The 23,862-nt window shown below is 38.8% G+C and overlaps 2 protein-coding genes across 5 annotated transcripts; one reads left to right on the forward strand and one right to left on the reverse strand.

The window, feature by feature from the left end:
* Window positions 1-151: 151 nt before the first annotated feature.
* On the reverse strand, window positions 152-4,434 carry LOC122986389 (YY1-associated factor 2-like). Its single transcript, XM_044357625.1, has 4 exons — window positions 4,276-4,434; window positions 3,833-3,958; window positions 1,305-1,457; window positions 152-1,152 (listed from the first exon to the last, which is right to left on the reverse strand). The coding sequence occupies exons 1-4, from the start codon at window positions 4,299-4,301 to the stop codon at window positions 912-914; spliced, it is 546 nt and encodes a 181-aa protein (XP_044213560.1). The 5' UTR covers window positions 4,302-4,434; the 3' UTR covers window positions 152-911.
* Window positions 4,435-5,501: 1,067 nt separating this feature from the next.
* Window positions 5,502-23,690, forward strand: LOC122986284 (periphilin-1). 4 transcript variants are annotated; one of them, XM_044357466.1, is made up of 10 exons: window positions 5,502-5,702; window positions 6,265-6,331; window positions 7,511-7,584; window positions 8,837-9,067; window positions 9,405-9,466; window positions 12,527-12,589; window positions 13,040-13,203; window positions 15,995-16,071; window positions 16,970-17,104; window positions 22,731-23,690. In XM_044357466.1, coding segments are annotated over exons 2-10 (1,029 nt in total). In that variant the 5' UTR covers window positions 5,502-5,702; window positions 6,265-6,330; the 3' UTR covers window positions 22,953-23,690. The 4 variants fall into 4 exon arrangements, with proteins under 4 accessions (XP_044213401.1, XP_044213398.1, XP_044213400.1 ...); XM_044357463.1 differs by having other exon boundaries at window positions 5,506-5,702; window positions 13,037-13,203; XM_044357465.1 differs by having other exon boundaries at window positions 5,506-5,683; window positions 13,037-13,203.
* Window positions 23,691-23,862: the final 172 nt, after the last annotated feature.

The raw sequence follows: 23,862 nt of genomic DNA on the forward strand, positions 1-23,862 counted from the left end.
ACAAATGCAGAAGTGCCAACTGTAAAAAAAGTCCACAAACTTCCGAAAATACATATCAGAGAAGTTTTTTTTTTTTCTGATAAAGCAACTTTAACAAAGCTGAGAAAAAAGTGTTCTTGTTCATAGCGGAAAAATTAAGGATAAAAACATATCCAAGTATCTAAAACTTATTTTATTTCACATTATTTTACAATATAAACCATCCTATAGATTCAATCATGCTCAACTCTACAAAGTGAAGAAGAAGCATACTTAGAATAACTGTTCAATATTTTTACTCAAATGTTAGACAGTAAAACAATTATTGCATCAAATGGCATAAAATGAGAGCTGGATAAGGCCAGTAACCGACAGTGTTATGATTGACTGATAATGGCAAAGTGAAAATAACGTTAAAAAAATGTTATCATGAACAAAGGATACCATCAAGTGCAAATAACGATAACAAAATTCAAGAATAAACTACAATTCTGAGATGATTTTCACATTTCTTTCATAATGCATCATGTATTCTCTGCAGCTATCACTGAATATTTTCAATAGTCCGTAATGGGAACGACCAACTGTGTGATGCTGACGAAACACTGAAGTGTTGAAACACAAGCCACCGCAACGCGTGGCACAGTTCCACTGACATCCAGGATTTAATGCTACTGTTCTGTTTCTCAGTTCATCATGACAGATTTTGCTGCGACAGTTCTTTGAATTGAGCATACAGCATACATCCTGACTCCTGAATGCTTTGTCGTCATGGGAAAGCGGTGAAAAATGCAACCCAAGAATGGAAGTGAATGCTATCATATTGGCATTTATAGTATTATTTTTTTTTAAAAAACGTGCATGTTGAAGTTAATCTCTGGTTGAGGCTGTTGAGAGTGCAGAGGAATGGGTTGTGCTACTGAGTATGAAGGTTAGTGAGTCTCTCCATTGACTGATGAACCTTCCCCGCGCGGTGAGGAGCATCTGGAGACTCCTCGTTCAGTGTTGTCAGAGCTTGAGCCACTTTGACTGTGTAGGTCTGCTGAGGCAGCGCTTGCTGAAGTGGACGTGGGTTTGGCTTTCTCCTTAAAGTCTGTGATTATTACTGTCAAGTCCCCAACTGTGACCTCTAGATGTTGAGCGCTGCTCCTGTCTATGTTTTTTAACCTGGGCCTAGTGAGGAGAGAAAAAAAAAAACAGAGGCAGGATTTTAATAAAAGGTGCTAGGAGGAAACTAAATATTTCAGTGGTGGCAAAGCACAGCGACAAGATCAAAGACCGACGATGAATGTGTCGAGCATGGCTTTTCCATGTGAATTCATTACCTCATCTTTTTATGGCTTTTCTTTTTCAGTGTCAGTTCTTTATCGCTCTTGTCCTTTTCTGATTTTTCTTTCTTCTCCTTTTTAAGGTGTGTGGGTGGCGCGAACTGCTGATTTACTTGCTGTGCAACCAGCTGAGAAACAGGCCGTGGTTTTCTAAAAGACACACAGAAAAAAAGGTTATTGGCTTCATCGTTAGATTTATATCACTGTACCTGTAAATACAATTAGCATCTGTGACTATTCAATATGAGCAGGAAGAAGGGGAGACTCACACTAACAATTGAAAAAAGGGAAGAACTTTCCGACTGAATCTTAAATCTCCAAAACGACATAAAACTTTGACAAAAAGTGGAACTGCAGATGTGACAGTAAATTCACAGATCCCTTTTTTTCCCCAAACACAATCACAATGTTAGTGGGATCAGACTGAGCTTTCACTAGCACTGCACAAATGTAGTGTGGAAGTAAAGTAGATCGGACAATGCAAATACCAGGCTAACACTATCTGCTACGACTACCACCATCAGACTGAATTGGTATTGTTTATTTCTGGACTTTGTGTAGTGTTATTTGATACATTCTAGATTTATTAAAGTCACCCTCCACTCAAAAATGTGTTTTTCTTCTTGTTACTTCAGTTTGATGTTTGACTTTCACCGTGCAGAATGATGTATGTGCAGCGTTTGGCACTACAAGGCTGTTTCCACATTTATCTGCTGAAGGGGGAAAAGTTTATCTGTGATCACTGAATATCAGATTTTAAGTGGTGGGCATATGAGAATGATTTACTACTGTAGTTTAGAGACAATCATGGTCCAGTATGTAACTTACACAAGTGTCATGTGGAAGCCTGAAGCCTCCAGTGCACATACACTGAAAATGGACTTATCATTGAAATACAAGACATCTTTGTTCAGCAGTTAAACTTTTAAAATGTCCATTTAAAATTTCCATATTCATCGATTATGGATTAATGATGTAACCGTACTTTTTTAGTGGAAAAAACCCCCCAAAACATTAGACACATAATCCAAGCAGAGTAATTTTTGTATATCTTACAACGTGTCTGGAGGGGATCGTGTTTGTGGTGTTCTGTAAGCCCTTGTGGACTTAAAATGTATAAGCATGAAACAATAACAAAATCTTCATCATACTTTATTTATGGAAAGCTTAGTGCGATGCGTATAACACAGTCTTAATGATATTTTCCTTTCCTTGTCCTTTCCACCCCACATTTCATCATTTCATCTCATACAAGTCACTTCCTGGTGAGAGACAAGAGGAAATGAAAACTTTCAGACTGACTCTCCTAATTTTTTGTTTAGAGGTTGTATTATTACATATATTAGTGCTATTCTGAAGTACGGTTCAATGGATAGAATGAATCCTCTTCAAGTTCGCTGTTCTCTGCAGCTATCGCCATGATCATTTGACTGGCATACATGTACATTGAAACGAAAAAAGGAGGTATACGTTTATTTTTACCTCCATCTTTTATGATTATGAGACACCACTAAGCTCACAAGACTGGATTTAGGATTAAGTATACGCTTTTTTGATTCCCTGTTTTTTAAATTTAATTTTCATAAACACTTGCCCCAGTGTTTCTGTATAATCTAATGAGCACGTCCTTACTAGGTTGAATGTGATGCAGTGGATGTGTTGTGTCTAAACCATGACCTACAGCCACTAATCAATTCTTTATGACCAGCAAGTAGCAGTATGAGCAAAAGCTTTCATATCTTTACTTGTGGAACTCTGTATGATGTATTAATTTTAAAGGATAGGTTCACAATTTTTCAAGTCTGCTTTCAATGTACGTGATGGGGGCAAAAATCCACATTTTGTCATTTTGTGCAAAAGTGCATTTAGAAAATTTATCTGACACTTCATCTGAGGCCTCAGCAGTCTGAGTTAGTCATATCAAGATATCTGCCACATTTACATTCTTTTTAGCATAAAATTCCCTCTGTGTGTTTCCTGCAGTGGGAGTATAGTAATAAAAAGAGGAACTTTGGCACTAAAAAGACTGTAACATTGAAATATATCTACTTACTTTGACTAATTTGGACAACTGAAGCGTCATATTAGCATTACATAAACTTTTAAATACATTTTTGCACAGAAGGAGGCTTGTGGATTTTGGTCCCATCACTTACATAATATAAGTGCATTATAAAGAAATCTTTTAAGAGCCAGTATGAGCAGGAGTAATGATTATGGCAAGAAAAAAAAATGAATGCTCATTTGTGCAGCTGACTATTGTTTTAAGACAGACTTAAAAAAAAAAAGGTAACCCGCCCTTTAAGTGAATGCACAATGCTCGATCATATAATTGGCTCAACACGTGAACGTGCATTTAGTTTTATATTAAAAATCAGTCCACAGAAGAGACATGGATCTTTTTTTTTTTTTTTTTTTAAGAAACATCGTTACATGAATGCGGGTTACACACAGCTGACGCCGTTCAAAAATAATTTAGCAGTGCTTTGTTCGTTAAAAAATAAAAAAGCTTCAGTTGTTCTCACCGAGTTGACGTCCCCTTCCTGACATCACACATCATGCACTTGAACGCCTCAGCGGTGTTTCTGAATGTGCAGACGCTACAGTCCCAGTAACCATCGTCGGAGGAGGGCTTGGACTGCCGTTTTGGCCTTCAGACAAAACAAAACAAAAACACAGCGACAGCGGGCAAATTTTCAATGAGAACACTGTTTGCAAAAAAAACAAACAGTTAAATAAAGACGATGTAGACAGGAAGAGAAACGACTCAAGAGAGGGTGTTTTCTCGTCAGAGGTCAGTCAGTCAATGAGGAAAAGGGAGCTTTCAGTTTACACAGGCAGTTGCCCCATATTAAACTAGCTAGCCGCCATGAACACTTCAGTAAAACAGCTCCATCCATTGACCCAGCTTTCTGCTCATGAATAGCCCAGTAAAGTCTTCATTCAAAGACACCAGCGACAGCTTTACCTTGTGGGACTCTTCTTGTCTCCCATTTTACGCAACTTCGTCTCAGTGGAGTTAAACGAGGCCAATGTTACAGGTGAAAAAACGCATTTAGCTGCTACTCAGCTGTCGTGGAAACTCCTGTCGAGTGTGGTCACGTGACAGGGGCTCACCCAATCACTTGTAATGTAATCACAACAGAGGGCAGCTATAAATGTGACACAACACTGATGCAAGAGGGCGCTTTGTACATTTTACAGCATTGTAAAAATAGTGCGAGACGCAGGCAGGGAGAAGTAACACTGAATATAAAAATGAAAGGGTATCTCTCATCTGCACTGCCATAAATACTCTGGGATTTATGATCGAAATATACTGCCACATGGAGAGTGATTTGTGAATCGTTTTATATTTGTTCTTTTTTTGTTTATACAAGTGACTGTAATAATAGGCAGTTTAGGCATGTACTGTATGTACAATGAAGTTTAATTTAGAGGTATTTCCTGCTTGTATTTTCCATTTTCAACGTGATATATCCATCGCAGCAGAAGTTACATGTATCGTATAAATAAGTAACCTTGAAAAAACTAGAATACTTTCAAATTATGAGCCTCTGCAATATGAAGTATGAAAAACAAAAATAAAATTTACTACATACACCACACATAAAGAGAATCTACAAAGTGTATTGAAATACAATTAATCACAAATAAAATGGGGGGATAATGAAGTTGCAATAAATAATTAAATGCAAAAATTGCACTCGAAGGAATGATATTGGCTGTGTTTATGCTTATGCACATTTCAGATGCAGATCTTTTACTTTTCATTGTACTTTAGTCATCTGACAGCTATAGTTAGACACATCAGATTAAGATTTTACATAGAAAATCTATAATGAGTTAATAAAATATGATACCTTTTTATAGATTAAATTTCCCAGTAGCATATGCACTGGTTAGAATATTCTCCACATTGACAAACTACATTAAAATCCTGCTAACATGCTAATGCAACACGAATCAGATTATGAAAAATATAACACTGATAGGGGCCATGTGCTACTTACACTAAATTATGTTGCTAATATGAATGTACTTTTACTTGTAAATGAACTTTTTTACACTGAGATATTCCTAATTTTAGTACTTTAAGTAAAGGTGTGAATACGTCTTCCACAATTGGCAAACATAATGAAGTTTAGACATTTCCTCCAGTCGCCACCAGGCGATGGCAGCGCATTGATCTTTAGAAGCACGTTTTACCACCGAAGAAGAGCAGACCGGAACATGACCGAATGATTGTTTATGTTTTACATGCACCTGTAACGTTACACTAAGAGGGAAAGTCTGGTCTGCTGCGTAACTTGGATTTGGATATAAGGGTCTTTTAGGCCTTGGAGAAGCATGTAAAACGCACTTTGTGGTGAGAGGTATTCAAATCATTGTTTGGTGAGTTTTTTACGACCTCCCCGAGTTAGTATGATGCTAACTAGCTAGATTTGCTAACAACAGTAACGTTACAGATTCCTCATCCAGCTACAACATTAAGATTTAATTTCACATTCTTCATCGATCCTTAAATACTTGGATACTTTGGATAATTGCATTTGAAAGAAGGGAGAGCGGAGAAGCAATGTCCTCTGCAGAAGTCACTGTTTATGAAAAGAGGGTCCGGAAGGTGATCCATTACCTATTAAGTGTATATAATATTCTCTGGGTTTTAATCAATTAAATATTTAAAAAAGTGGCTTAAATGAAGAAATTTAGACGTGTTTGTTTGTCTAAAACCAGGCTTTCCTGTCCCCTTAGGGCTTTGTTGTGAGGTTATTTGTAGCATTGTGGGCTGGGGATGGTGTAGAAATGTTGTGGAGCTGGGGTCAGAGTTCATTTGAATGTTGTGTGTGAGTGTGTTTATAAGGCTCTTTTTTCTGTGTGTTTGAATATGCGATCAAAACGATCTGGGGTAAATGTGCTTATATGTGCAAAGCTAATACATTTTTCCATCATGTAGGTTCGTCATTCCCTTTCTGTGACATCTTGAGCATACCAGACAGGCAGCCAAAATCAAACCTTCAACAGTGAGTAGAAAAGAGCTGCATTTTGCACGTTTTTTAAACAACTATTGCAATGTAATTTGTAGTCTTCAGACCTTGATCCCTAAATTGACTGTTTTGGCTGTAACACTTTCTTAAGCATTCAGAAATTTTCATTACACATGCTCAGCAGTGCACATTTTCCAACATCTTATGATGGCAATGTCGAGGAGGATGGATTAATCTGACTCTGTCCCTGCAGCCTGCTGCTCCTTCATTGTTATTTTTTCTAGTTGGTGAAAGAGGATTTTCCCACATTCATTAGAGCTGCTAACCTTACAGGAGCGCTGTTTTCACTACAGGGTTTTAGAGGATCACTTGACATGAGTAATCATCTCTGTGATTAAAAAAAAAGTGCATGCTAAATAGTTCATTCAAGAAATAATTTATATAGATTATATAGTTTAGGACTTTTAAGAACTGCCACAAAGTTTTTTCCAGCTTAAAAATGAGAAGAAAAGACTACTGGAGTGATAGGCCAGTAAGAGATACTTTTGCCCAAGCAGGTGTAAGGGAGGATCATGTCAATGTATGAGTGAATGAGAAAACTGTAGACCCTACTTGAAATGATGTCTGTTCCAAGTTTATGCCTGTTGAGCATTACCAGAAGGCCATGACTGACTTGAATTTTCTTGGCTGGGTTTGTGACAACTAGAACTGGTCAGCCAACAGCTTCCACCTCCCATCCCCTGTCAGCACCTCAGTGGTGAAGGATGCCTGCAGCCTGGCAGCAGAGCAAGGCCTGTCTGTTGCCTCAGAGTTAGTGGAACTCTGAGAATGTATGGAGGTGTTGTGGTTGAAACTTTCAAAGATTGTGGCTACGATTTCTGGCTTGTCATACTTCACCAGAGTGGAGAGGAAGTCTAACACTTTGAGTCAAGGCACTACTCCACTGGATGATATACTGGCTACCGAGTTTTTCCTGGCTCAGCAAGTGGCATAGAGAGTAGAAAGCCTACTCCACTGCTTACCAGGAATGAAGACTCTGCACCCATGTATCACAGAAAGTACATGGCCTTTGTTGTGACTGCCTATAGAACAGTCTATTCAAGTTCATATGAAATGTCTTTGATTAGAAAACGTTCAGCTTTGTTTCATGTTATGCACAACTTAAAAGTTTCTTCATAGCTGTACTTTGAACTCACTGCATTTTTTTCCCTGTAGTGTCGTATCGACGTGGCCCAAAATCAATTAGAGAGGCGTATGAAGAGCACTTCTCAGGAATGGACACAAGAGAGGTAAGGGAAAATGTGGTTTTGCTGTTTATTTTGCTCATTTTTCCTTTGCCTCACGGAATATTTTGTATAGTCTATGTACTTACATATAATGTTCTGTTTTCCTTGTCTGTCCCTTTATGTTGATACAGAGTTTACAAAGAGGAAACTGTAAGGTCTATAATAAAATTAAATGGGCCCAAATAATATTAATCTGATTAGCTGGAACGTAAAGGGGATCTCAAATAAAACAATAAGATACAAAATGATTACACATTTGAAATCCCTATCATGTGATTTGGCAATGCCCCAGGCGACCCATCTAAAGGAAATAGAATCAGTTAAATTGAGACAAAGATGAGTGGGTCGAATTTTTTCAGCACCAGGCAGTGGATCCTCTAGAGGAGTCAGTGTTTTGATAGCAAAGAGAATATCATTTAGTCTGTCAAAACAACTAGTTGATAAAGATGGTAGATATATAATTTTATCAGCTCTCCTACAAAATGAAAAATGGACTTTAATTAATGTGTATGCTCCTAGCACTGGACAGAATAATCAAAACTGAACTTGGTGTTGGCAAAATTTGCAGATTATCCCATTCTGATGGATGGAGACCTTAAAGGGAAACTTCAATATTTTTCAACCTGGACCCTATTTTCCCATCTTTTTGTGTCTAAGTGACTAATGGGGACAACAGTTTTTGAAATGGGTCCTTTTTGGTTTTGTTTTTTTTGTATTATTATGGTCACTGTCTCTTTATTCAAAAATATAATGAAAAATGTTGTTTTGTGTGTCCAAAATGTATTATTTGAGTAAGCCCTTACGTAATTAGCAAGCAGAATTGGTTGGTCGTAAACAATCCCTTTTAACATGATACTGTAATTGTTATTTAAGTTGCAGTCTTGTGATAAGCTTCTTATGACCATGGTAGGTGTTTATGGTAGTGCTGTTCATTCATTAACTTATTATTCTCCATCAAAGACAGGAGAAGTCACTTTTTAAGGTCACTCTTTAGGGAGATATTGATGTTGTGTCCACTTTTAATTGTAAATGCAATGTTGATTTTCATCACAGTTATAGGGTTTAGGGTTTTAAAATGGAAGTGCCTCCAAACATTCTGCCCACAAATATAAACTCTTTGTGAAGAACAGCTATATATTTAAACAATGCATGTTTTGTATCCATCACTGAACTCTGGAGCACTTTGAAGAACATGTTATTGGCTATATGAAGTTATTCCTAATTATTCTTCATGTAAAATATGATGTCATTTCAGGTGACAGTTCATCGAGTTGTCAATATTGTTGAAAAGAGGAGTTCTATGCCGCGGCCGGGGTTGGAATTTGACAGAGGCTTTAATGATGACCAATGGTATGGCGGTCCTCAAAATTACCAGGACGCAAGAGAATGTCACGGGGAAGGCAGTTACCCACACAGTGATCGTCGATACTTTGATGAAAACCCCAACTTTGGCAGTTTTCGCAGAAATTCCTCGCCCCCACGTAATGTAAGACAAGCTTGGAATGATTGCTTTATAAATTAAATGTGTTACCACCATTAAAGAAATCACAGCACTATAGCCAGGTCAGTCTCTTTTTAAGTGTTGAATCGTCCTGATTATTTTAGCTGATCAAATAGAAACATCTGGAAATAGCATACCAATGTGTATGACCAACACAAGTATGTCAGAAAGTTAACAACAGAATGGCAAATGACGTTTATTTAATTAGGTTCTTGTAGGTGTTTTTGTAGTTCCCAACAGTGCCATTAAACATGAGCATAAACTATCCACATTTGCAGCATTTCCCAATTAAGGTTGTTGTAATTGTGATTTTGTTTTTCAGGAGGCATCGTATTCACAGCTGCGTTATAACAGAGACGATTTGAGGCACCAGTTAGGCTCAAGGTAATTTATATTGATTATTTTATTTCAAAGGTTCCAAATTTGTTATCAATTTCTGTTAACATTCTGATGATGATGATGGTGACTGTCAGTGGCTTCGCTGAATTCTTACTGTAATGCATCAAACTGACCTCTAGGAGGAGGCAGAGTTCTGTCTTTGAAATGTGAATATAATCACGCTAATGGACATGTAATGACCTTTATATTTTGTGGCTTTCTTGGCATGTAATGTCATTGAGAAAAGATTGGTCAACCAACCTTATATGTGTAAAATCACTTTCAAATTCACATTCTTTGCTCCTAAACTCCACTCAATAGTTAAGAATTTAACATCTATTAGTACAAACTGTTCCTTCGGCAAATGCCTAAGAAGAAAAGTATAAGCATATTATTGTTATTAATTATGTGTGACCACACTGCTCTTAAGGTAAGCTCAAGAGCTTAACCCCACACAGAGCAGCTTAGTCCAGAAGTTATAACTCCTACATCAACAGACACTCTTCTTGCCCTGGCCACTTCAACATACCAACAGTTTACGGGCCCCCCCTTTCCAGGAGTCATACCAGGCTAGAGAGGGGGACAAAAGGCACTACTGTCTACTCACTCAGCCAAACAACCCCACCCCCCAACCCCCTACCCCACCCTAAGAGGAAAAACAGCTGGACCACTCCCTCTTCAGTCAAACACCCACACACACCTCAGATATTCCGAGCAGAACACGTCTTGTGTCTTTTTCGGTCAATTATATCCTTTCTGCCTTAAATTAAAATATATGTATACTGTAATATAATAATATAATATAATCTATCTGTTGTTGTAATGCTATGTAGCAAGTGAGGTACATATTGGTCAAATTATTTAGTGTGTGAAGATGTACTTGATATTACTATTATTAAGTATTTTACCCACCTAAACTGCAAATTTAGACCCATATACATTAATAGACAGTAGATACTATGTTATCTGGATACCTTGAATCATTATTCATAAACATACTTTCAAAACCAGACAGAGTCTTTTTATTTTGCCAACCGTGAACAATTTTGGACATGCTTCGGTAGGCATTCTGAGGCGTCAATCACATTTAATTGTTAAAGTGTTTGTGGCAACGCTGCATTTGAACATCATAGCCATCATTAATTTGTTACTGCTTCAGTTTGTGGCTCTTGGATGTTTACCCTGGTGGATTGCCAATTTTAATTTATCATAATGCTTTAGGTGTTGGCAGAGTACATGGAAGTGACATTGAATTATAACTTTTAAGGTTCAAGTTGGATTAGTTTTGACCCTAACAAATGTTAAAGAACTTATATGTGTGGTATGACCGCATTAATTATGAAAATTTCAATTCATATAGAAGCCCTGGCAGTCTGCGCTAAGTTTCATTAAAACTCTGGCTGCTATTGAACAACACATCATCAATAAAATGGCGCTCCTGTAATAATGCTTCATCACTTCTATGAGAACAGTATTACAGCGCTTTGGTTCAAGGAAAGTTTATGCTTCAGCTTCTTCTCTAAAGAGGCAACTGATCGCCTCTCCCTGCATCCTATCTCCCAGACAGCGAGGCAGGAAGTCTGTCTGCAGGGCCCTTTCATGTACAAGGTGCTACAGCGGGCATGTTGACAAGGGGCCAAATATAAAATGACTCTCTAGCGCAAGACAGAAACTCCAGGCACTCTTGGCTCTGTAAGCCCAAGCAGCGCTCACACTCATGGGGAACAACAGTGCAGCTACGTGTGTAGGCTCTGTAACCCCTTAACATTCAACTATAAATCAAGCTTAAGCTGTGTGGGCTAAAAGCAAGCGCTGCATCACTGTAATGAAGTTCTGCAGTGGAGTGTTGGTGACACACACTTGAAACGCTTTTTTCTTGCTCCCTTGTGGAGGTTTTGCTTACAGATCATGAAATTAGTCAACTGTCTGATGTAGTGCTCCAAGTTATTAGTCACTCTCTTAATGAACATTCAAAGGCTACCATCCTAAATGAAGCTCTGTCTTGTTTTTGGAAGCTGCTTTTTTAAATCCATCCAGTTAATTAAAGTCAGGCTGTTATTTATTTATTAATTTATTTGTTTGGCTCTTTGTAGTTATCAAAGAAAGCAAAGGGAATAAAAATGCAAATATTATCAGTTGTTTTTGTTATATCTCTGGGGACCCACGGTTATTTTTATGCTGCATGACTCACCAACATTTTGCATTGGTCTTGTTGTTTCTTGTTTTTTGTTGTGTAATGACTTAGTCGGAATTTTAGTTTCCTCCTACATAACTTTTTTTCTTGCCTTTTTAGATGTGTCCTGTACTGCATGACGGTAATTCAGTGTTTGGCAAATGGCAGGCTGAGTCTTGGCTACTTCAAACAGACCAGAGTCGTAAAAGTTCGAGGCCTTGTTAGACCTGCTCTTTGTTTGAGATGTAGCTTGAGTTCAGCCAGAGGTCGTGACAGCCAGGTGCCTTTGGGTCATTTATACCTCAGGACCTAAAGGTTGTTGTTCGAACACAAGCTTTGAGTCCGGAAAATCATAAAAACAAGGTGCAATGAACAATGACGTTCCAGTGCTTGTGCCGGGCCCATCACATGTTAGATAAATGCTCTGAAATGGGTCGTTACATTACGCGGTTGAATAACAAATTTGGTGGCGGTGCTTTGTGACTGCAGCTCCATACTAGGCTTAATCGTGGCTTCTGTCTTCAATTGAAGACAGATAGTACTGAAAGAAGACCAAAATTGGTCCAATTGTTGCTTGTGCCAAAGTGGAAGATTGCCTCCATTCCACAAATTGATCAGTGTGCCACAGTGCCCCACTAAGTCTGAATTTAAAACTTTGTGGTTTTGTCTTCTATTTATTCTGTTTCCATTGCTCATCTGAAGGCGTTCACTGACAAATATCCAACACTTTTTCTTTTTAAACCAGTAAAATTATGAACTTTGAATTTACACCTGATATACTCTTGATTTATTTATCATATTTCCCCCGAAACCTGTTTTCACCAAACAGTTGTTGCCAAGTTGTAGAGCAGACTTTCCAGTCATTGATGGTCTGCATTTTTTGTGTTTTCCAGGCACAGTGGCAGAGCTGGACCTTATTACCAAAAAAGAGGTCGAGGGTTAGCCCCTTCTCAAAGGTCAGTACCAGCCAGAAAAGACAAGTCAAGGCCCTCACATTCATATGGTTTTCTGGTATACATGTAACAAACTGCCAACTCTGTGAGCAAGCAGGGCTTAAAGTCACTTGTCCAGTTTTTTGCTTACCTTCAAAGCTGACAAAATTAGTCTATAAAGAGCAATGACCAGATGCTTTTGTATTAATTGACATGCTGACACAGAAGTAAGTGTCCAATGTGCCAGGTGTTCATAATAGGACACATTACATTTATCAGAAACCTGTTTTTTTTTTTATTATAGTCTCCCTCATTAGGAAAGTCTAAAAAAGCATAAAAGCTGATTTTATTATTTAGTTGAAGCCCCTCCTGTAGCAAACTGACTTGCTCACAAAGAAGAATTAATGCCAAAAATTTGAAGGAAGTGACATAGATCCCCATGGCTAATATTATATATTATATCTATTTCAGTAGAGAAAACAGGCACTCCCAATCTGGAATAAACGTACGGGATCGCTCTCCTACAAGGAGAGACGCCCAGCCACCTGTACTTGTCCGCTCCGGGTCAAACAGTAGCAACAGGAGCTTCTCCCCCGACAGAGACAAAAGCTACACCTATCAGCAGAACCAACAGAGGAGTAAGTATGAAAAGATAGGTTTTTGCTCAAAACAAAGACAGTGGATTTCGTCCCACATCACTTATATTGTAAGCGCATTCGAGGAGGATCTTTTAATGGCCAGCGTGAACAGGAGGAATGATCAGAGCGAGCAAAACCCAATTCAGTGTTAAAATGGGCACCTGAGCTCAAGATTATGGATTTAAAAAAGTTACGACCTTGGACTGTGATCAGCTGAAAGGAATGACAAGAAGTTCTATCGGACAAGCTGAAAATGACCAGAAGAGCAGGAAGCTTCCTCACAAAACCTCATAAATATCTACACACCTACTCATGAATATGAATTAAGAAACTGGTATAATAGCAGTAGTACTATATATTATACTATATACTATGTAAAAGCACACTGTAAATAAAGAAAATAAAATATATTTTATCACAGTATGAGGGAGGCAGATCCATTTTGCACTCTCCTACTCTGACTTTCACCTTTTTCTTTCAAATCTGTTGCGCAGAGCTAGCAGTAATGGACCTAGCCGTCTGACCTGCTGCCCCTGCGGATAGTATGAAGTCCATTAACAAAGCACCCCCTCTGAATTACACTGACACTGTGATTGACCACAGCATGAAAAACCCTGAAGGAGCATAGATAGTGGGACTGCTGCAGTATTTACCCTCATCTTACAAAAAAATACAGATGAATACAACGTTTGTCTTTGCAGCTGTTAGACCTTCCGTAGTGACAACAATAGACATCATTTTACCAAAGCATACGCATAATTATAATGTCTGAAGGAATTAAGCCATTCCAGGTGAAGCATCTGTTTTCAAAGGTGGTGTGTAGTGTGAGGGGTCAGGGTGTGCTGAAACATGTTAAGATGTTAATTACACTAACACCACACACACTTTCAGAGTCTGGGAAAAAGGATACCCTGGGTTTATTGGTGGTGGTTTGGCTTTGGATTCAGAACCTGACCTTTTCTTCAGTGAGTTTATGTGGTGGTTTAACGATGTCTTCACAATCACTTTGGATCCCTCACTTTACATGCTTTCTTCTGACTTTTACAGGCTTTAGAGCTTTAATTAGCGATGCTGAGCTGGCTAAAATTTATGAATTTACATTTAATAAATGCTTGTTTTGAAGTGATCTGACTTAAGCAAGAGTATTAGGTTGAGGGGAAGAAGTGTGGACAATAATTTCACCAGTGCTTTGATTTCTAAGATGCATATGTAGATTATTGTGCTGAAAACTTAGCTGCTTGTACCACCCTTTGAAGATGCAATAAACCTGTGAGAAAACAGTTGTACCTCCCACCTCCACCCCCATCTGGGATACTAATTAGGCCAGCACAGCAGAGTACACTGAAATAAGGTTTAGGTGATTGGGTATGTATACTAGGCCTTGTCCTGCACACAGAGGCTCTGTGCAGTGCCTTTTTTACAAATTCTTGGTTGATGATGACTGTTATTGGCGAGTAACGTTGGAGCCGCTATCACCCGCATGGCCTGGTGTAGGGTTCAGGTGAATTGGCAGTAGGGGAGCAGTTGAAGGCCTCTGGGGCTCTTACAATGTGAAATGCAGCTCAGGTTCGCTGTGTCAAAGAGTGAGAGAGTCACCTCTATGCTACTGCATTTTGCAGAGAGTAAAGCGGTCAGTATGCTTCAAATGAAGTGCTTGTCAGATCATCAAACAGCGTCTAGAACCACCTCCCCCGAGACCTTTTAGACATTCTGGAGGGTGGGGTGGGGTGCGCCTAGCAATTTTTGTCTGCAATGAACAGTCTAAGATGCACGCCCACTTTATACAGCAAATGTCCATGTGTAGAGATGTGCAGAGGTGAGAACTATGCACTCAGATACATCTGTTCCTTTTGGTACAGATGAGTGCATTTGAATAATTATTGCATCAAGCCACTCTGTTGGATTGCAAGCTTTTTGTGGCCATTCACTACAGTTATAAACCCTTTTGCTGTTAAACAATGTGTCATATTAACTGGTTTGTTTTAAGCATACCCCGACCTTAACACTGTTGTCTGTCTGTTTGCTCAAAACCGCAATATCTTGTCTGTCGGGCCTTTTTGCAGTCTCAGTCATGGAGAGAGAGCCAACCGGGGACTCCATAGCCCCGCTGAGGGACTCAAAATAAGATGGAGGTTTTATCTTGGCCTACTCTAATCACTATGGGAGATTCCTTCAGCAAAAATAAACAACTCGGCCATATTTGTTTCTTTCTAGACACATAGGAGCCAGCAGAGGACAATATTTCAATTTAGGCACAGCTGAACTCCTCGACCGCTATTGTGTGGGAGGCTCAAACAGGGGAGTATTAAAAACACAGTGATTTATTCTTTTCAGCTGCGTCATAGTGCCTTGGCTTCACGATTGTTCACAATGATAAGTGAGTTTTGTTTGATGTCTCAAAGTAGAAAGTAATTGTTCCTCGGGGTATTCTTAAAAAATCTGTTATTTTATGGTATTTTGCAGTTATTAGACAGCGCAGTGGAGAGAGCTGCGGAACGTGTGTACAGAGAGGGTAATCAAATACAACAAAGGTCTCTAACCAGATTTGAACCGGGGATGCTGCAGTTAACATGGCATGCATCCCAGACCACTGACCCACCAGAGTGCTCCCTCAGGGTTCATTTTAAAACCGAGCAAAATTAAAAAAAAAAGAAGAATGCTGTGGTAGTCTTTGAATTCTTCAGGTCAACCTCTTTTTTTTATAGTTTTGTTAAATGTAATTATATGAGGATGATTATCTGCTTTTTTACTCACTTTCCATTTCCATCTTTCATGATACTTTTCTCCACAGATAAGCCAAATGTGATGACAAGCCACACTCCCAGCAGCTCTGCAGAGGGGTCTCCTCACAGCTCAGGATCTTCAAAGGTAAAACTGATATTTGAATGTGGTGTCAACCAGCGTTGCTCACAAAAGAAAAATAAAATACAGCACAGGGCTGAATATCACATGAATATGTAAACACATTTCCCAATCATAGCAACAACTTTGGTAGAATAAATTTACTCCCCAGAAAAGCAAATGGAATTTGTTGCATAATTATATTGGCCCAAACTAAGGGTGCGTGCATTGTAGTCTCCCCTTTCTTTCTTCCTGGGATGAGATTATAACAACTTCAGAGTGTAAATGGTAGAATTATGAGGTTTACTGGTGTGCAATTTTGCAGTATGATACCAATATTTGCTGGTGTTAATCAATATAATCAGATTTTTAGATATTTTATGATGAAACACATTCAACTTGGTCAATTGTAAGAATACATCACTTGGAATAGTATCATAATAATAATGAATAGAACAATAAGGGAAACAACATTATACCATCTCACCACTAGAGATTTATATTATTACAATATTTGTTTTTGTATAATAAATGTAACTCCAGTGTTCACAGTGTTCACTAAAGCATTATCAAGCAATAATAATGCAACTTTGACAAAATAGGTAATATATAGTACATGACTCACAGTTAATGGGCTAAGACAGGCAAAACCACAAGTATGGTACTGTAAAGTCTAAAATGAAAAATATGTTGTCTTTGAATCATGGACATGTAGGTTGTGTTTCCTTTTAATTGCAAGTGCAACTTTTTGATGTATTTGTGACAGCGGGTCTGTTTACTGTTGACATGCGGCATGCATAATGAGGCATGTACGAAAACAAGAATTCAACACCCGCGAGTCGTCTCTATTTGAAACACTTTGAAATCAGAACCAGTTTCTAAACCCGGTGACCTCAGCTCTAACCCTTAACCTTTGGCCTGCTAGGAAAAACCTCCTGGATCTGCAGCGGAGACGGAGGACGCGGTAGCTGCCAGCATGGAGCCAAAGCCGACACCAGAGAAAGACTTAAAGGCTCGCCGGTTGGAAGCCATTCAGGCTAAGGCTCTGGAAATTGAGAAGGTAGTAAGACTTGCTCCATGAAACAACACAACTGCTGTGAATTCTCTACTTTCCTGATTCTGCGTATGTCATAAATTAGCACGTCAACATTGTCATTGTTCAGTCTGAACCTTTCTCAATTAGAATCACTGGCTCTTACTATATATACACTCTACTATACTATACTATACTGTACTATATATGGCAAAAATGTTAATCTTAACCTGACATTTTCTAATATTGAGCCTTAAAATCGTATTTTCTTAAAACACACTGCAGATGAGGTTATGATTGAGGTGACATTTTATTCATTTTGGGACAGCAGTCTGTTTCATTCTGCATTGTTTCAGATTCTGATACAAGACAATGCACAGCAGTGTGTGTACAGCAGTCAGTAGAGGCTGACCCACGATTGACTCTGTTAAACCACACCTGACCACCCTTAATATTCAGAGTCAAGATGTTTATACAGGTCAGGGAGCATGTCAGGGGGGTTGGTGAGAGATTAAAGTGGAGCACTACAATATTAAACAATACACATACTGTATTAGGGTAACAAGTTTGTTCATTCTGTATAGCCGCTGAGACAATACAGGCCCATAATCAAGGTTCCTAAAGGGTTTTTACCTTATTGTGTTTCATTGAGTGTCCTGTGTTACATGCATGGGTCTGACCTTAATATCGAAGTGATTCGTCCTTCACTTGCATTATGTTGTAACTTGGAGTATAGAGTTGATATAAAAGGTGTATAAATGTGCCCTGGCGTGCAACTCATAACATTTGTGAAACACTGTATTTGAGAGGCATTTTTTTGGTGTAGAGCAGAAGGATGAGTCAGCAGAAAAGTCCTCGATACCTCAAGTTGTGACGCCTCTCGTGGCGTGCTATTTGGAGTTTCTTCCCTCCCCTTCATCGCTCTGCACTACAGTACCACTTATCTGTTCCCGTTAAAGCAGGGCAGGAATTGCCCTGCAGGATGCAGGCGGCCCACCCACAGTGTGGTACGTCTCCTGGCATTAGCACACATATGCTTACCCTGCCATTTCCAACTTCTTCTACAGACGTGGTGAGAGGCAAAAACCTCTACTGTGTCTTTACTGTAACATCTGCCCCGGGCTCAGTTAAACACACACTGATCCATTGCTGCTGTCGATTGCCAAGCTGAGCAGATCAGGTAGTGGGCAAAGCTGGTCTGAGCTCAGACCTCCTGAACTGCTCCAATGCACAGCAGTTGTAAGATGACTCTCTCTCATACACCACATAAACGCATTTCCTAATTTCCTAAATATGCCATTTGTCTATTTTTCAGCAAGGTCATAATACTGTGTACAAGCCTGTTAGCATAAGTCTGGTTCTGTTGAAAATTCATTTGTCACACCAGCGTTGTTGTTCAGCCAATAATTTGTAATACATACTTTCTGTGGGTGTTTCAGGGTTATAAAGGACATCGAAAACCTCAAACAAATTCATCGACACAGTAAACATTCTTGCTTATGACACTTCCCGTCATAACACGCTTCGAAAGTTTAAATCATTTCATTACAGACGTAATGAAAAAACACGCTGTTGTTTTGTAAACCTTCATCACAATACATCATTGCCCATTTTTTCTGAAATCACAGATGAGAAGAGAGAAGCTGTTTATTATTCCGGGGATTCACCGCAGAACAAATGAGCATATAAAATAACAACAACAACATAGGAACTCGGAAAATATCCATTCAAAATTCAGCTAAGTGCCTGGGAGTGATTTTCAGAGAAGTCCATTCATCATCTCAATCAGCACAAATGAAACATATCCATTTCAGCTATTAGCCCCTCCATCGAGAGGTCCGGTTTGCAGCTTGAGTGATTAAAATGGTTCTTTTAATATCACCTAATGTGTACCAGCCCTCAAGTCATTACCCTACTTCCCTTATTATGCAGGACCCCTGCCTGCATCAGTGCTCATTTGAACAGAGCCTCACTAAATGTCCATGTGAGAGCCGTATGTATAATCTCACTCAGACCCCTAACTCCCCAACCCCCACCCAGTATCCCAGTGCACACTCCTGTCGTTATGTTCACAATTTGGACCTCCACAAACATCCGATTTGGGCAGAAGCCCGCTTTTTAAGGCTCCTCCTCAAGGCCCCTAGTGTTGCTGTTTCTCTCGGGGCTCCCGTCCTGTGTGGCCCCATAGTATCAGGCTTAAAGATCAGCTCATAGCTCCCACTCTAGGGAGGGAATTTAGGCAGAACCGCGCCGTAACCTTTTCTCACAACACACAGAGAACGCTCAGGTCAAAAGCACCCTTCTTGTTTGTTCAAGTAACATGGGAGCAAGTTTTTACAGAAATAACAGCCTGTTTGAAGTCACTCCACGATCGATCAGTACTGTAATAAACGTGGAGCGATGCACTTCATCTCTCCACAAATTTACATGCATAGTCATGTGCATATGCGCACATGATAGCTTACAGTCCTCTAAGCCGCAGTACAATCAAAGGGAAAGCTCTTAATTTGAGTTCATAGTTCATTATAAGGCCACTTTTTCCACCCCTCTCCTCATCCTTCTCTGAAGCTTTCAAGTGTGTAAAACTGTGTATATAGGATATAATGAAGTGAAAATGTAATCACTGTCAACAAAGGCTGTAGCTTGGGAAAAGCTTAGGAAGGTTTTGTTTTGAAAGATGGCAAACATAATCAGTCTTAAGTGATTAGAGGGGTACTGGCTTGTGGGATATTCACCACATGTTTGTGTCTCATTTAGCCCATGTTTCCTCTCACGTCGTTAAACCTGGAAACAATTTTTGCTTCTCCTAAATAATGCTCACTTTGTGAAAATGTTGTACAAATGAGAAATCCGCACTTAAGAGATAGTAGGAAGCCACCTGAACTTTAGACTGTTTAATATAAAGTTATGATCAGATAATAGAAAAGGTTTGCAACAGCCCGGCATGTGGTAGCTCATATTATACAGTATGAAGACAGAGAAGGAAAACCTGTGTTGTTGAATGAAGTTGACCCTGAGCTTAGCTGGCCACACGTGTCGTGAGTCTCTCACTTCCTTGTGGTCGAAACTGAGGACTGTTATTATGTGGGGCCGCGAATTCGCTTGACATGATCTGCAGACATTAAAGCATCAGCCTGAGTCCAAACATATCCCACAGTCTGGGATATTTTCGTCAGGTTTTTCGACTCGCCTTCCCCTGTGTATGTACAGAGTATGTTGTGATACACCGATAATAACCTGTGTTCCCGTAACATTCATAGCTGTTACAGTAATTCAATCTTACCATAACATTTGGTGCGTTTTTCCCTGAAACTGGAGCAAACGGCGTTCCTATTCCATGTACTGTAAGACAGAATGTGGGTTAAGGATGCGTGAATGAACTGATGGGTGTTCATCAGCTATCTGAACATGCTGTAGCTAGTTCAGCAGGGGAATTATCAGGGGAGGAGGGAGAGAAAGAGAAATAAAATAAAGCTGTTAAGGAGAGCTGAAGTCATCTAGGGGCTGGAGGCATTGCCGTTTTTTGAACTTTGTCGTAATGATCAGGTAGAGCATAAAATGGAGACCCTTCATTTTCTTCTTCAAGTTGTGCGTCTGTGTAATTTTATTATTTTACTTACCTTATGTAGCCTGCTTTTGTCTCAGTCTGACACACACTAAAATTGTTCATTTGGAATTTTTTCTCCCCAGCAGGTACTCTCAGTAGCCTCGCTCAGCCTTTCATTTGTTTGTTTTAACGTGGGACCTTTCTTTTGCTTGAAAAACAAGTGAGCGGTTCCCATGTGGTGAATTGTTTCCATCTTTATTGTTCCAACCTAAATGTCATATTATTTTTGTTTCCTTGACTTTTTCTGTGTGTGAAAAGCCCCACCCAGCTGAGCTCCCTCTCACATTTTGGTCATAAAGATCTTCGTGATATGGACGGTGGCAAATTTCACATTTCTTTTTTTTTTTATTGTGGACTCACAGTCCTACATTGGATTTTTGTTCTTTTCTCCCACAGTGATGAAAGTTATACCCTTCAATATAGTATATCTAGTGTAGCACAGTACTTTAGACACTTTTTATTGCTCAAAATGGTCATGAAATTCCCATCACTGTATAGTTAAGTGGTGTGACAGTGATAAAATGAATTTATGAACGCTCTCGTGATCGTGATACAAATTGATGGATACACGATCATGAGTTAGCTTAGATACACATTATGTAATGTGTATCTAGGCAAAGAAACAGCAGTTGTGGTTTTAAATTTCCCCATAACTGACAGAACCCTGGAATATAGCCCTTTAACCGGTTAACCTCACATTCTGCTCAAGACCGGACATTGATTTAAGTTGACAGGCAGTATTTTTCTTTTCAAAGTTACCAAAGGTGATGGCTTGTGTTATATTGCATTTAACAGACAGTTAATGTTAGATGAGATACTGTCAACTAAATATGGGTGACAACTAAGGCTTGCATAGCCCACATTCCTAAAATGGCTATGTGGTCTGAACATGAAAGGAAGCTGCAACTATTTAATTAAATCACCTCTTTGATGACGTTGTCATATTTCCTGACATTTCAGTAAAATTGATGTAAAGAGTGACTGTTTGACAGCAGATCCTAAAATATAAAGCTTAATCATCTCTTAATCATCTCTAGAGATGAAATGTTCTTGGAGGTCAATACAGTATGTCCTCTAAGGGCACATATATTAGCCTGTTTTTGTAAGTCGATGTGTATCTAATCTAAACTAGTAATTGGATTGGATTTCTTACTTATGTTGGCCTACACAGTGGTTTTTTTAAGCCACAGAAAAGCATTCTGTCTACCCCAGTGACTCTAATTTGAGGGGCGACGTGATCTGGCCTGCATTAACTCAACCCTGGAGGACCCCGTTGTCCCGGACTGCTCTTTTGACAGGCTAGTGTAGCCCTAAACCTCTAGGCGGCTTCAGGGCAGGGTCACACATTAAGCTTTTTCTCCCCAGGTGATAAAGATGTTGTGAGCTTGCACCTGGGACACTAATAAAGAACTTAACAGCCTAGTTTTGGGTCGGCAATAAAATCCGTGAGGGATGTGAGAGCTTGTTACAATGTGGTGTGAAAGAATGCTACAGCGCCGCTTACATACTTTGACACCTCATGGGCGGACATGCACTTGAATAGGTTTGCATACACACATTCACACACACCTGTTTCATGGAATACACCAATTTAGCAGGAATGGGTTCATTAAGTTCACAGTTCGGTGTTGATATATGAGGAGCATTCAAAAGGCTGTGACGTAGACATGCTTGTTTGTGAGGTCAGTTGAATTTTCTTTTCAATGGGCTCATAAATAATATCAATGAATTAATAAATTATACACAACACATTTTCTTTAATACAGTATTTGTTACACTATTTCTGTATGAATAAAGTGGTTCAATTGGAATAAAAACAATGAACCATCAAACTCAGCCATAAGGTGCATAATGTTGTAACTTGCAAACTTGGAAGGCAATACAATACTCAAATATATACTTCATTGTGTTAAATTAAAGAGCAAAATGTACAACAATTTATTTGATACTGTCATGTTCTTTTAATTCAAAAATGTTGGGCACTGTCTTTTAAACTTCTTTGGATCATTAGTATTGACATTTCTGCCATTATTGTTTTATGTGCAGCATTACAGACAGGATTGTGAGACATTTCGCACAGTGGTGAAGATGTTGGTGGCTAAGGAACCCAGTTTGGATAATCTACTACAAGCTTCACTGGATGAAAACCTATTGGAGATCAAACAGCGCTGCCTAGATGCCCTTAGGCACTTTGTGAAGGAGCTGGACGAGGTATTAGAGCAGCCGGACACCTTAGCGCAAGCCAAAGGTGAAAAACCACTCAAGTGACAACATGGAGTCTTAAAATCTTATTTTTGGAGGAAGAAGAAAAATGTCCCAGGAGATTGACAAGCTTAACTATTTATATATATATTTTTTTTTTACTTTTATTCATGCATTATTCATTATGTTTTTCCGTCAACTTATAGGAACAGTGATCTTTTTATTTTTTAAAATGGATTCATATGTTTTAGAAACAAAAGACAATATCTCTGGTGGTGGCGCTTTTCCACTTGCAAACATAAACAAGATTTAAGACTCAAAGCTAGATTAATAATTGTTAAAATTAATATGTTGTTACTGAAATACCCATAGTATTGTGAGTAAAATCAAAGGGGATCTGTGGAGTGAAATGCACAAGGTAAAAACTATGAACGCCTGAATAGTTCAAGTTTGACACTTAAGATGGGTTTTTACTACGAGCTACATTAAGGACAAACTGTCAAATATTACATTCAGTTGATTACAGACTACATCTGAGATGGAAATAAGTGAAATGTTTGATCATTTACTCAGCTAGAAGCTTGGTCTTACTGTTCAATCCCACCAATTAAGAGCACTAGCAGAATGAATGAGTCAAATATTGAAATGTTCCAATCATAACCTTTTTCTCAGTCTTCATTGATAAGTGGAGACTTGTGCTAAACTCTGTGGAAGCAGCAAGTGCAACTAACATTGACTGTAATGCAAGTATTCTGGGACCAGCATAAAAGAGTCCAGCTCTACATTGTGTTTTTCAGTGCAGCACTATTTTATACAAAAACAGATTAATTTTTATTTTATTTTTTTTAAATTTTCAGTTGAAACAAAACTGTTTTTATCTTTTAGATTTTTGGGTTAACTTTTGGAATAAAAGTTGATGCCTTGAATTAACTTGATGTCTTCTCTTGTTTTTAATATACATCGTATGCTTTGATGC

The sequence above is a fragment of the Thunnus albacares genome, chromosome 7 (assembly GCF_914725855.1).
Source record: "Thunnus albacares chromosome 7, fThuAlb1.1, whole genome shotgun sequence".
Classification (NCBI taxonomy): Eukaryota; Metazoa; Chordata; class Actinopteri; order Scombriformes; family Scombridae; genus Thunnus; species Thunnus albacares.